Below are 12,634 nucleotides of genomic sequence, written 5' to 3'. Positions count from 1 at the left end.
CACAAGAAGCTCTGTGTTTAGCGATTTTTGATTGGCGGTATACGGGCCAATCAAAAAAAAAAAAAAGCGGAGGCTGGCCAGGATTTAAACCTGGCAGGGCGGGACTTGGGATCAGGCTGCTGATCTCGGGACAGTCCCACCCAAATAGGGACGTCTGGCAACCCTGGATGCATATGACAATTAGATGCATATGAGGACATACACTTTTGTTATTTATTTATTTATTTCAGACACTAACTCTTTTTTGCTTGGTTTCTACTCTACAGCAACCTTAGCCAATTGAATATTTTCTTGTATTTAGACTTCTCTGAAGGCACCATTTTTAAATGTTTGCACATCTGTATTTTTAAATGTTCATAGATTGACCAAGTACCTTGAATTAGAAATTACCCCCCCGAGGTCTGAGAGCATTTAAATATCCAGCGCCACCCTTTAATTTGGAAGATGACATTGATTTAACTTTTCAAAAGCGCTGGATACAGGCAGCCCATAAATGTACAACGGAATGGGTTGCGATACTTGTTGAGTAAGACAGGTTGAAACAAAATAATTTACAAACAGATATCAACGCCACTTGTAGTAACATTATGTCTAAAACAGATCCATAGTTTTTGGACAATATCTTGAAAGATATTAGCAGTAAACTGAAGGGATATGAACAGGACATAATGAATAGAAAAAGAAATAAATTAGAGACACCAAAGACTATGATAATGGTATGGCCTTTAGATCGAAGGCCAACAGAAAGAATGCAAACCTTCATGTGACATTCAAGGAAGGGAAGAGGGTAGAAGAACGGCATTCCTTTAGTTCACAACCATCCTTTGAGACAGTTTTGTCTGGTGAAGATGATAACTGTGTAAATAATAAAGAATACCCACCCTTGCCACCACTGCAAAATAGTGCGGAACATCTATAACTTTTCGGAACCAAGGTGGAAATAAAACGTTCCATCAGTGAAAGAAACTGCAATGAGAAGGACAGTTTAACCAACAATATCAGCCATACCCCCAAAAACATTCTTAGCAGTGGCAACGTAGAAATAAAAGAGGTAGATGGTGAAGTGGACTCTTATGTGGTTAATCTGTCTGGCTATAACTTAAGTATGTATGAAAGAGCTGTATTAGAATGTGGTTTAAAATTTATTCCTACAGTAATACCGAGGCTTCATGATTTAAAATGTGATGTGTTTAAGTTTATTAGAAAATTACAATTGAAGTATATGTTTAGACATAATTTGGAGTTTACACCACATATTTCTGATGTTGATGAAGATGTTTCTTTAATTAGTGATGATAGCTTTTTTCCTGTGAATCTGATAATGTTTCAAATGCATACCCATCTATTTTATACTAGTAAAATAGAGGCAAAAAGTAAATTCATACCTGTATTTAATTGTATGGATATTATACAGTTTCAGAACATGCTTAATTATTGTATTGAACAAGAATTTAACAATTTAAGAAAAAGTATGAATATTAAGTATAATTTGACCAAAAATGAATGGTCAGCACTGCAGGCACTAGGTAAAAATGTAGATTTGATTTTCAAGCCTACAGATAAAGGAAATAAGTTGGTTCTTTTACATATTTCACAATATTTGGAAAAGTGCTATAATCATCTAAATGTGACTGTGTATGAAAAGGTTCATGGTGATATGTATGAACTGGCTATTTCTGAGTCGGAACAACTTTTGCATAAAGGCACCAGACTAGGATATTTGACTGATGAAAATGTAAAAAAAAAGTTTTGTCGTCATAATGCTAGTATGGCATATTTTTACTGTGCATCAAAAATTCATAAAAGCTTTACTAATCCACCAGGGCGCCCTATTGTCTCTGGAAGTAATTATTTTTTGCATAATATAGGATGCCTTTTGCATGAATTGATGTTACCTAAGGTATTATTGTTACTAGCTTATGTGAAGGATGTATCCAATTTTTTTGCACAAAATACAAACATAGGCTGGAACGACCATATGTATTGAATCACCCTTGGTGTAAAAAGCCTATATACAAATATTTACCATGGGTTTGGCTTGGAAGCAGTGGGATTTTTCTTGGGGCAAGGTCCAGCAACAGAGTACATAGTAGAAATGTTACACTTTTGCCTCACAAAACATTTTTTTTAATTTAGAGGTGAATTATTTAGACAGAAACAAGGCACAGCGATGGGGGTGGCTTTTGCCCCCTCATATGCCAATTTAAGCATGGATTTGTTTGAACAAGAATATATCTACAAAACTTCATTTTTCATCAACATGTTAAAAATTATAGTAGATTTATAGATTATTTGATTTTCCTGTATGAAGGAGGGGAAACAAAAATTGATGATTTTATATCGGAGTTGCAAATAAATAAATTTAATCTTGAATTTGAAGGTATACAAATTGGGAAAAGGTATTGTTTTTAGATGAAGAGGTAGATGTATCTAAAGGATATTTACATACTAGGATACATAGAAAATTTGAAGATGAAGTTAAATATCTTAAGGCTACTAGTTGCCACCCTTCCCATACTATAGAAGCGCTTCCAATTGGTGAGTTTATTAGGTTACAAAGATTATGTAATGATATACAAGAATTACAACAGGAAACTCAAAAAATATATAATATGTTCTACTTTAGAGGATATAGCCAAGAAGTAATAGATAAAGCTCATCATAAAATGAATCAAACTGATACACAGGGATATAAAGGAAATAGAGAAATGAGAAACTATGATAGTAACATGAGAAGAAATAGTTTAGAAATCTATTTTATTACACTATATAGTGTTTTAGTGACAAGGTGGTTGCAATAGTTAAATATTATTGGAATTTTCTAAAAAAAAATCTAAGGAAGCAAAAGACTGGTTACCAGAAAAAGTAGGTAGAAGTAGTTTTTTTTTAGTTAAAGGTAGGTTGGTTAAATTAGAACTTAAACTTTATGATACACCTAAATGATTTGTTACTGAAACCTGTGGTAAATGCAAAGTCTGTAAGCATATAGTTACAGGCTTTGACAGTATAAATGGGAAAAAATTTGATAATAAAGGAATTTTTAAATTTGATATGGAGGGCATTATATATGTGCTTAACTGCCCCTGTAATAAATTTTACATTGGAGAAACAAAAAGGCCTTTTAAAATTAGATTATTGGAACACATTAGAGACATTGAAAATGTCAAGATGTCTAATGCAGTAGCAGAACATTTTTATTATGCACATCAGAGTCAGTCAAAAGGATTATTAGGTACAATAGTAGAGAAAGTTGTAGATAATTATTTGTATAAGAATATTAAAAATGTTTTACTGTATAAGGAAGCAATCTATATTTTAAAATTTGATACTTTGGCACCACAAAGAATTAATGTAGATTTTAACTGGAGAGTTTTACTTTAAATAGTTTTGTATGTAATTGAATAATTAGATAATTGGATCAATGATTGTATTATAAATATGGAGTGGATGTATGCTCAGTATTCTCCTGTGAAAGCATCAGCCGAGACGCAAGAGGAACAATAAACACTGTTTTGCTCAGTACTTGGACACTAGTTTGTGGTTTTCTACTATTTTGCCTTTTCTTTGTGGTCCAACTACCTCTTTTTTGCCTGGTTTCCATTCTACAGCAACCTTAGCCAATTGAATATTTTATTGTATTTAGACATCTCTGAAGGCACCATTTTTAAATGTTTATATCTTCTGTAAGACTAAAGTTTTCACAGCTTTTTTTTTTAGTCTACACTGCTTTGTCGCCTTCTTAATTGATGACAGCACTTGAATTATACACAGGCATCACCCAGGCAGAGAAGAAAGAAAGAAGTCCTTAAGAACTACTTAACAAGCACAGGGTTGTTTATTAACAGCCTACAGTACAAAAGTCATTGCATTCTCTGCTTGGTGTTTAAAGTTGAAACAAAGTACAAGAAATGTATGCTGAACATGGGGACAATACTATGCAAGCAATCACAGGAACCATAAGATGCCTAATCATAAACACCTTTAAGGAGACACACTTCATGTCAAACTTTAAAAGCATCTAATAGTACTCAACTTCCAAACTGGGCAGGGCAGTACATGATAACCCTGGTGTAAATCTGCATCTACCCATTCCGTCATCAAGAAGAGCCTTAAAGGCAGACAAAGTAATATGCTATCAACTGCTAATCAAAGAAAATATACCAGATTCAGCCAATAAAAAAGAAAATATACTACATTCAGCCAATAAACTATCCAAGGACAGGAAAATCCAGTCAACTAATAACAGCTCTGGAATAGCAAGAAGAAATGAAATGCCAATATTAGCTGTATGACCTTTAACAGTATCCAAACACTGACACGGACTCACAAAAAGGGAAAGACTGCGATGGAAAAACTGCAGAAACACAACATCACTGATGAATGGAAACCCATATGTAATAAAATACTGTTACAGAGGCAAGGACTGACATAATCTTTTAACCTAAAAAAAAAAAAGCAAAAAAAAAAAGAATGGACCATAAAGTTGACTTTATGGTACACAGCTTCATGTTAGATTTGTTTTAACTATCAACAGTGCTGCTTAGTGGCTTACCTCCTGCTTTATTTTCTTCAATGGAGGGTGATTGTCTTCATGTAGTCTAGTAACAATTCCAGAATCATCTGCTTCCTGTTTGATAACCTCTTGCAAGTCTTCTGCAAGATGAGTTGGGGTCTGAGGCTAGTGAGGATAACATGCTTTTTAATACTTCACTTTGGTATGTCACAAAATACAGCAATGTTAAAACTGTTCTCTTACCAGCATTTTCAAAGGACCGAATTTGAACTCCTGTGCTGCAAGTGCATTTTTGAATGGGGTGGGTGTCCTTGGAGAGGTTTCCATTACTGATCTCCTAAGGTTTGGTGTTCTGAAACTAGAAGAAGTTAATCAGATTATAACTAGAACCTTATGACATATATGAATTTGAAGAATTTGTATAATGGATTTTAATAAGAAAAGGAAACCTATAGAAACATCTAGAATTTCCATTAATACATAAACACAGCTTAGAGTATAGCACCTGTAAAAGAAAATGACCCGGACAAAACAGCAGAAAAAAAACAACAACAATTCAGCTCCCTGACACAAACATGAAAAGGTGAAAATCCACACCTGCTGCAAAAGTCCATATTTCTCATATAAGTGCTACAGTCTCAGAGATAAATTTGCAGAACAGGGGACTCAAAGGTGCTTGTGGAATAACTATGTGGACAACTGCAAAAAAATATGTACATTAAGAAAAAGACTGAGCCAGCACCTCAAGAGACAGCATTTGCAGCACTACTGTACCCCACTCCTGGCATTTACATGCTGTCTGCAATGTCTTATACACGTGGACAGCAGACTAGGCCAATATACTTGTGTCGCCTAATCAACAGCCTTCAGGGATAATTAAAGATCACAAGTTCATGGTAACTGTTACAAAAAGTTATATTCATGTATTGGTTTGTTTGTTTACCAGGGTAGAACACTTACGTTCAGTCCAGTGTCATACAGATTTGAAGAAGACAGAAGAACAGAAAGGACTGATGCAGAACAGCACAAGATTCCTCATGTATTTCACATTATTAAACATTCTCTTCATTTTTCAAGTTAGAATTCCCTTTAGGAGTGATAAGGGTAAGAACTTGTGGTAAGCAAGTATCTGTACATAGACAATATAAAACGTACATATTCACAGAAAGCACAAGTATATCTACCATTCACTTTCAAAAAACAAGAAGTTATTTACTTACCATAACGTTCGATGTATGTAGTCCATCTCGCCTCACATTCTTACCCATGGGTTCGGCTCCGACTCGGCCAAACGTTTCCAGCTCAAAGTCTTCTATTGGCTGGGCTAAGAAGGTATCCCATGTTGCACTGCTCCATATCCCCAGATCTTAGTTTGCTGCGAACACCACACTCATACCTCATGCATAACAACATCCAAGAAAAAGGAATAAACCAAAGGTGAAGGGAGCTCTAAAAACCAGCCCTAACCTCCAGATCCTTCAGGAAGGGGGAAGTAAGTAAGAATGTGAGGCGAGATGGACTACATACATCGAACGTTATGGTGAGTACATAACTTCTTGATGTTATGTAGTCCAATCTCGCCTAAATTCTTACTCGTGGGACAGCGTCCCCAGCACCTGCATCCTGGGTGGCTCAGAGGAAGATACTCCTGAGTCCTGTGGAACCAAAGGAAGACCTGCCCCTAGATACCACATCCAGCTTGTAATGAGTAACAAAGATGCGTGGAGAAGCCCAGGTAGCTGCAGCACAAATATCATCAACAGCTAATCTGGCCTGATAAGCTGTAAAAGTGGATACAGCCCGAGTAGAGTGAGCCTTGACTAGAAATGGCAGGTCTTTACCCCCTGAGGAATAAGTGAGAGATGCAATTTGATATCCATCTGGATAGGGTGATCTTGGAGACAGGGGACCCAATTCTGTTTTCCGAAAAAGAGACAAACAGTGGATCAGATTTTCACATATTTTTGGTTCTGTGCAGATAGAAACGTAACTGCCTGTGTACATCCAATTGATGAAATCTATATTCTGCCTTGTTTGAAAAATGGGGAAAGAACACAGGCAACTCAATAGATTGATGAAGATTAAATATGGACGCCACTTGAGGAAGAAAAGAAGGGTTTGGTCTAAGAGAAACCCTGTCTTTATGAAAGATCAAGTATGGAGGTTTAATAGAAGGAGCCTGAATTTCTGAAACACGTCTAGCTGATGTGATGGCTATTAAAAAGGCAGTTTTCCAGGTCAAGAATTTTAAGTCACAGGTAGCTGCAGTTTCAAAGGGTGGAGAAGTAAGGGCTTGCAGAACAAAATTTAGATCCCAGGGCATGATCGGTTCTGAAACAGGAGGATGGAGTAACTGGGTGCCTTTCAGGAAAGCCTTACAGAGTCTGTGAGCCATTAGACTAGGCTCATTAACAACATGAAAGTTAGAAGTTGCTGCCAACTGAACTTTAATGGTAGCGGACACTGAGCCCTGCTGAAAAAGCGTAGACAAAAACTCCAAGACAGAGGCAATTGGAGCTGTGTAAGGGTCAATTCCTTGGGTACGAGCCCAAATAGAAAACCTCTTCCATTTGCTGGAATAAATCTTCCTAGTAGAGGGCTTATGAGAGGAAGATAAAATATGAACTACCTCTGGTGAAAAATGATGAAGCCTAACTAACGACGGAAGTGGAGTAGCCAGGCTGTCAACCGGAGGGTCCACAGAGAGGGGTGGAACTGTCCCGACATGTGTGTCAGTAAGTCTGGTTGAGGGTCCAGAGTCCAAGGTGTGTCCACAATGTAGGGATGGAGAAAAGGGAACCAGACTTGACGAGGCCAGTGTGGAGCAATCAGAATCATTCTGCTTCCCAAGGTTATAGCTTTCTGAATCAATTTTGATAGCAAGGGAAATGGAGGGAAAGCATAAAGCAGACCGGGGGGCCAATCGTGGACTAGAGCGTCCCTGGGCAACTCCCCCTGTGGGGGGATCAGCGTGAAGTAGTTGCTGCATTTGGCATTGAGGGGGCTGGCAAAAAGGTCGCAGCAAGGGAGACCCCATCTGCTGAAGATTCGTTCTGCCACTAGACGATTCAGGGACCACTCGTAAGGCATCGGAATAGCTCTGCTTAGCCTGTCTGCTATCACGTTGGACATCCCCGGAATGTGCGTTGCCACCAGAAACCGTTGGGAAGATACTGCCCACTGCCACACTCGCATGGCCTCTCTGCACAAGGGATATGATCTGGTTCCTCCCTGTTTGTTCAGATACAACACCACTTGACATACTGTCCGAGTGTATTGCAATAGTCCCGAGAGGCAGAAAGCTCTGAAGTGCCTGCAACGCAAGTAGCACCACTCTCATCTCTAGGACGTTGATATGCAGATGTATCTCGTGATCTTGCCACGTGCCTTGGACTGCCTGCCGAGATAATGCCCCCCCCCTCCCCATCTGGGAGGCATCTGTGGTCATTGTGGCAACCGGGGAAAGTGGAACGAAGGGTTTCCCCTTGTCCAGATTGCTGGTGCAAAGCCACCAACTGAGATCCTGTTTGCATCTGTCAGTGAGCAAAATAGTGTGGGAAAGTGGAAGTTTCTGGAGAGACCATTGAGCGAAGAGGAGCCACTGAAGGAGCCTCATGTGCAGTCTCGCTAGAGGGACTAACATAATTGTTGATGCCATAGTCCCCAGCAGCTGGAGAACCCATCTTGCCTTCGCTTTCTTCAGGGGTAGCAGGGCGTGCACTTGTTGCTGTAAGACTCTGATTCTTTCCTGCGGTAGAAAGGCTCGCATTTGAATGGTGTCTAGCTCTGCACCTATAAAAATGACATGCTGTGAGGGCAACAAGGCAGATTTTTCCCAGTTCAATGTTATGCCTAACTGCTGATAGAGAGTGATGGTAGCATCCCTGGTTTGGATTAGTAGATGCCTAGTGCGGGTGGTGAGGAGCCAGTCGTCCAGATACGGAAACACTTGGAATCCTTGACGTCTCAAGTGAGCTGTCACCGCCGCCATACACTTGGTGAACACACTGGGGGCTGAGGTGAGACCATAGGGCAGGGCTCGAAACTGAAAATGACTGGCTTGCAGCCGGAAGCATAGGGGACTCCTGGATGCCCTGTCCATTTTGATGTGGTAGTAAGCATCCTTGAGGTCTATGGAGCATATCCATACTTCCTTTCCCAACAACGGGAGAACTGAATGTAGAGTGACCATATGGAACTTGGACTTTTGTAAGTAGTTGTTTAGTTGACTGAGATCTAATATGGGTCTCAGGTCCCCTGTTCTTTTCGGCACCAAAAAGAATCGTGAGTAAGTCCCTAATCCGAACTGGTCTGAGGGGATATGCTGGATGGCTCCTTTCTCTAGCAGCTTTGAAACCGCTGAAGCTGCGTGATCCCTTTGACTGGGTGGAACATCTGGGATTTTTCCTGACTGGATGGGGATCTGACGAAAAAGGGATGACATAACCTCCGGAAAGTATTCGTAATAACCATCGGTCGTGGGTGATGCTTTGCCAGGCTTCCGGGTATAACGATATTCTTCCCCCGACTGGCTCCGGAAAAGCACAGTCAAGTATCCCATCAGGAACGATGGTAGGGAGAGCCGCAAAAGGAATCGCGGTCTCCCGAATTGTGAGGGCCCCCCTCTGCCTCTAGGGCGGCGTCTCCCTGAATAACCTCCTCCTCCTCTGCCTCTGGAGGGGGGCTCACCCTGTGCACCGGGATAAAATCTCTATAATTTTTTGAACCACATCTCCCCCCCCCCCCACTGGGCCTTGGGGTAAGGCCTAGAGGGAAGGGAAAAACGGACCCCTACAGCAGACAGTCTTTCCCTCTTGCTTGCTCCTGGTGAGGGTGTCTTTCACCTTGGTTCTGAGCAAAGAACCACCATCAAAGGGGGCGTCAGTGAAAGAAGACTTGAAGGCCTCCGCGAAATGACAAAGGCGCATCCAGACTTGCCTCCTAAGGGCGACTCCAGAGCTTGCTGCCCTACTCGCTCCATCGGCTGCGTATGAAATGAGCCACATGGAGGAGTTAATGATGGAGTTTAAGGTTGAGACCTGGGCATTAACCATCTGGGCTACCGCCACAGGAACGTTACCCGTGAGAGTATCTCCTAACTCCTTGATGAGATCTCTCTGGAGCAGAGTTAAATGAGACAGGTAGTTCAGCGACCTTAAGGTAAAGGTTGCTGATGAGAGGGTACACTTCCCATACTGGTCCATAGTCCTAGAATCCTTGTTAGGTGGATGGACGGAGGAAGACGTCTCAGCTACTTCCTTTTGAGCGGCCGCAGCCACCACCATGGCATCCACAGGGACCCCTTTGGACAAAAACTCCTTACCCGGGGGAGCACACAGAAATTTACTGGGTCTCCTGGGTATGGGTTCCACAGAATCATGGTTCTCCCACACCCTCCGACAAATTAAATCCAGGAGCTCGTCGAAGGGTGGGGACACCCAGGACGCGGAGGGCTGAGCACCAAAGGCCTTAAGGAAGACAGACGCCTCCTCGGAGGGGGCTTTGGACGGCCAGTTACCTCTTTGTTTCAATATCTCCAAGATGTCAGAGAAAGAAACATCATCAGAAGATGACTTGGGGGACCCCTCTGATTCCTTGAGGTCGGTATCGGAGGTGAGAGGCTCATCCTGGGAGTCTATGTGCTTCCTCTTGCACATTTTCTTCCTGGGGGGCTCCTCAAGCAAAAACTCTGAGGGGCCCTCAGAAACTTGGGGACCACTCATGGGGGTATCCCTAGGCCTTGGGGCTCTGCTGTCTACTGATAGGTGGCGATCAGAGGCTCTCACCGGAGTGGTAGGGGACAGAATGTCTGACCCGCATGATGTGGCTGAAGATCTGGCCAGCGCACTCCACATGGCCTCAAAAGTTGGGCCCCCCCAAATCCGAGGACCAGCCAGCCTCCGAGATCATGACAGGAGCTGGGGTTCTATGAGCCGAGGCACCGAGAGGGAGACTCGGAACCGAAAGGTGTCCCGAGGTGTCCCCCTCGGGCCCGACCGAGGAATCCCAAGTCTCGAACCCCGTGGACGGAGCTGACAGGGTCGAAGCTGACGTCGGCACCGATGAGCCCAGAGGGGCCATCGGCACTGACCTAGGAACATCACACGGAGCGGAGCATTCCGGCTCTGACGACAGAGATGCGCTCAGAGGAGGAATCGTAGAAGATAACGGAACAGGCTCCGGAACCGATTGGGACGGAGCGGAGAACAATTTAGCCAAAACCGGTGACTGCAGGAGCCTCTGCACCACCCTAATCGACATCCACATCTGACAGTGTCCTGGAGGATTTGGAGGATAGGGAGGGAGATCTGGATCTCCTCTCAGGAGACACTGGTCTAGTACCCGGGCGATCGGCTCCGAAGAGGTTCCAATATAACTGGAGCCAACGCCAGTTCCATCAACACCGACGCTTCCTGCGGCCCAGAGGACAGTGGAGCTGAGGAGGTCAAAGCTAGTATCATCACTTTCTCTGGTAGCTCCGAGGAGACTGACGGAGCCGGAGATCTCTTTTTTGACTTAGTGGATTTTGACTTTGAGCTGGAAGCAGAATCCATGGCCTCTTCGAACGAGGGTTTTAAGAGTCCCTTCAGGACTAATTTATTCTTTCTTTCTTGGAGCACCCTGGGACTAAAAGCATGGCAGAAGCTACAGGACTCCTGCAGGTGGATTGCTCCCAGACAATAAACATATACTAAATGTCCATCGGTGATGGACTTCTTGTAACCACACTTAGTGCACTTTTTAAAACCCCAAGGTTTGTGCTCCTTAGAATCCTTAGACATCTCGAAATAATAACCAAGCCCAACCAATGAGAAGTCACTGCCTGACTGGAAAAACACCACTACAGGCACACAAAAAACACCACACTAAGCGCGGGAACTTAGCTGAGCAAAAATCTCCACAAACTACAAACACACAAAGTCAAAGGGGCACACACTAGGACGACTAGGACGAACAAAAATGGTTGTTTTGCCAACTGGAGACACTAAAACCTCTAATTTAAACGGTTTTAGAAGCCAAGAATGAAAACAGAGACAAGTTAGGGGACAGACTAGGTCCTCTAACTGAAACAGGCCTAGCCCGTTGGAACAGCTAGCGGGATACCACAACAAACAATCACACAACAATTAAGCCCAAAAAACACTAAGGAAATAGCTATTAAAATAGCTTTTGTTTTCAGCAAAATCTCTGCAGAAGTATTAGAAAAAAGGGTACTTAGCCACAGCCAACAGTGAGACCACGTCTGAGCTACACGAGCGGCAAACGAGATCTGGGAATATGGAGCAGTGCAACATGGGATACCTTCTTAGCCCAGCCAATAGAAGATTTCGAGCTAGAAAAGTTTGGCCGAGTCGGAGCCGATATTCGGCTCCAAACCCACGGGTAAGAATGTAGGCGAGATTGGACTACATAACATCACTTGTTAAACTATGTAAAAAGTAGTAAAGACTAGTTTTACAGTATAACTATTCCTGTTCATTATGTGCTATGACTACACATTATATATTCTTAACAAAATAATGGTTAAATTCACCAATGCTAGGATCTTCCTGAATAACAGGAAACTGGATTTAATGCTACCAAAAATAAAACAGGAGAAACGGGACATGCATGCTGGTTTCTTCGCTGTTGTGCATACATTTGAGTCCTAATCATTAAAGAACAGGTATTTGTTTTTATAAAATAAGATCTCCCACTGTTGGTATAAAATGCTTTCTTGGCAGCTATAGAAAGGTCTCATCCGATAAATAATATACCGATGTATGTTTTTTCAAATAAAGTAATACAGTCTTAAGAACCTATGATGATAGGGAAGTAAATATTGTGGGAAGAACTAGCCAGGGAATTGTTATGGCTAGGCTTGTATAGGCCCTAAGGCCGATAGCCCGGTACCAATCTATGAACCTATGATCTAACTATACAGCTAAGATTACTGCAGCAGAGACCCTTATGAAGAAAGTACAGTTTTGTACCTACCATAAATGTAGATGTCCGATAGGTATGCATCTGTAGTCCTTACATATGGGTTGTCCTGCCTCAGGCAGCCCTTCGGTCGGCCGGATTCCAAAGTCTGGGTCCGGCATCGGCTAATGTCGCCCCTTTCCCGACGTCAGAGCGCCT

The 12,634-nt window shown here is 42.2% G+C and overlaps 1 protein-coding gene across 3 annotated transcripts in view; it reads right to left on the bottom strand.

Moving 5' to 3' along the window:
* The window catches only part of MYB (MYB proto-oncogene, transcription factor), a 557,504-nt gene that overhangs the window by 156,306 nt on the left and 388,564 nt on the right, over positions 1-12,634 (bottom strand). For all 3 annotated transcript variants that reach the window (XM_044076310.1, XM_044076317.1, XM_044076323.1), the window contains 2 exons: positions 4,757-4,871; positions 4,553-4,678 (listed from right to left, as the gene is read on the bottom strand). In XM_044076310.1, coding sequence (XP_043932245.1) covers positions 4,553-4,678; positions 4,757-4,871 — 241 coding nt within the window. The remainder of the gene's footprint in view (positions 1-4,552; positions 4,679-4,756; positions 4,872-12,634) is intronic.

This window comes from Protopterus annectens, chromosome 1.part1 (genome assembly GCF_019279795.1).
Source record: "Protopterus annectens isolate FY-2018-M chromosome 1.part1, PAN1.0, whole genome shotgun sequence".
In the NCBI taxonomy this organism is placed as follows: Eukaryota; Metazoa; Chordata; order Ceratodontiformes; family Protopteridae; genus Protopterus; species Protopterus annectens.
The sequence above is the reverse complement of the archived record's forward strand: the minus strand, read 5'-3'. Positions and strand labels throughout refer to the sequence as shown.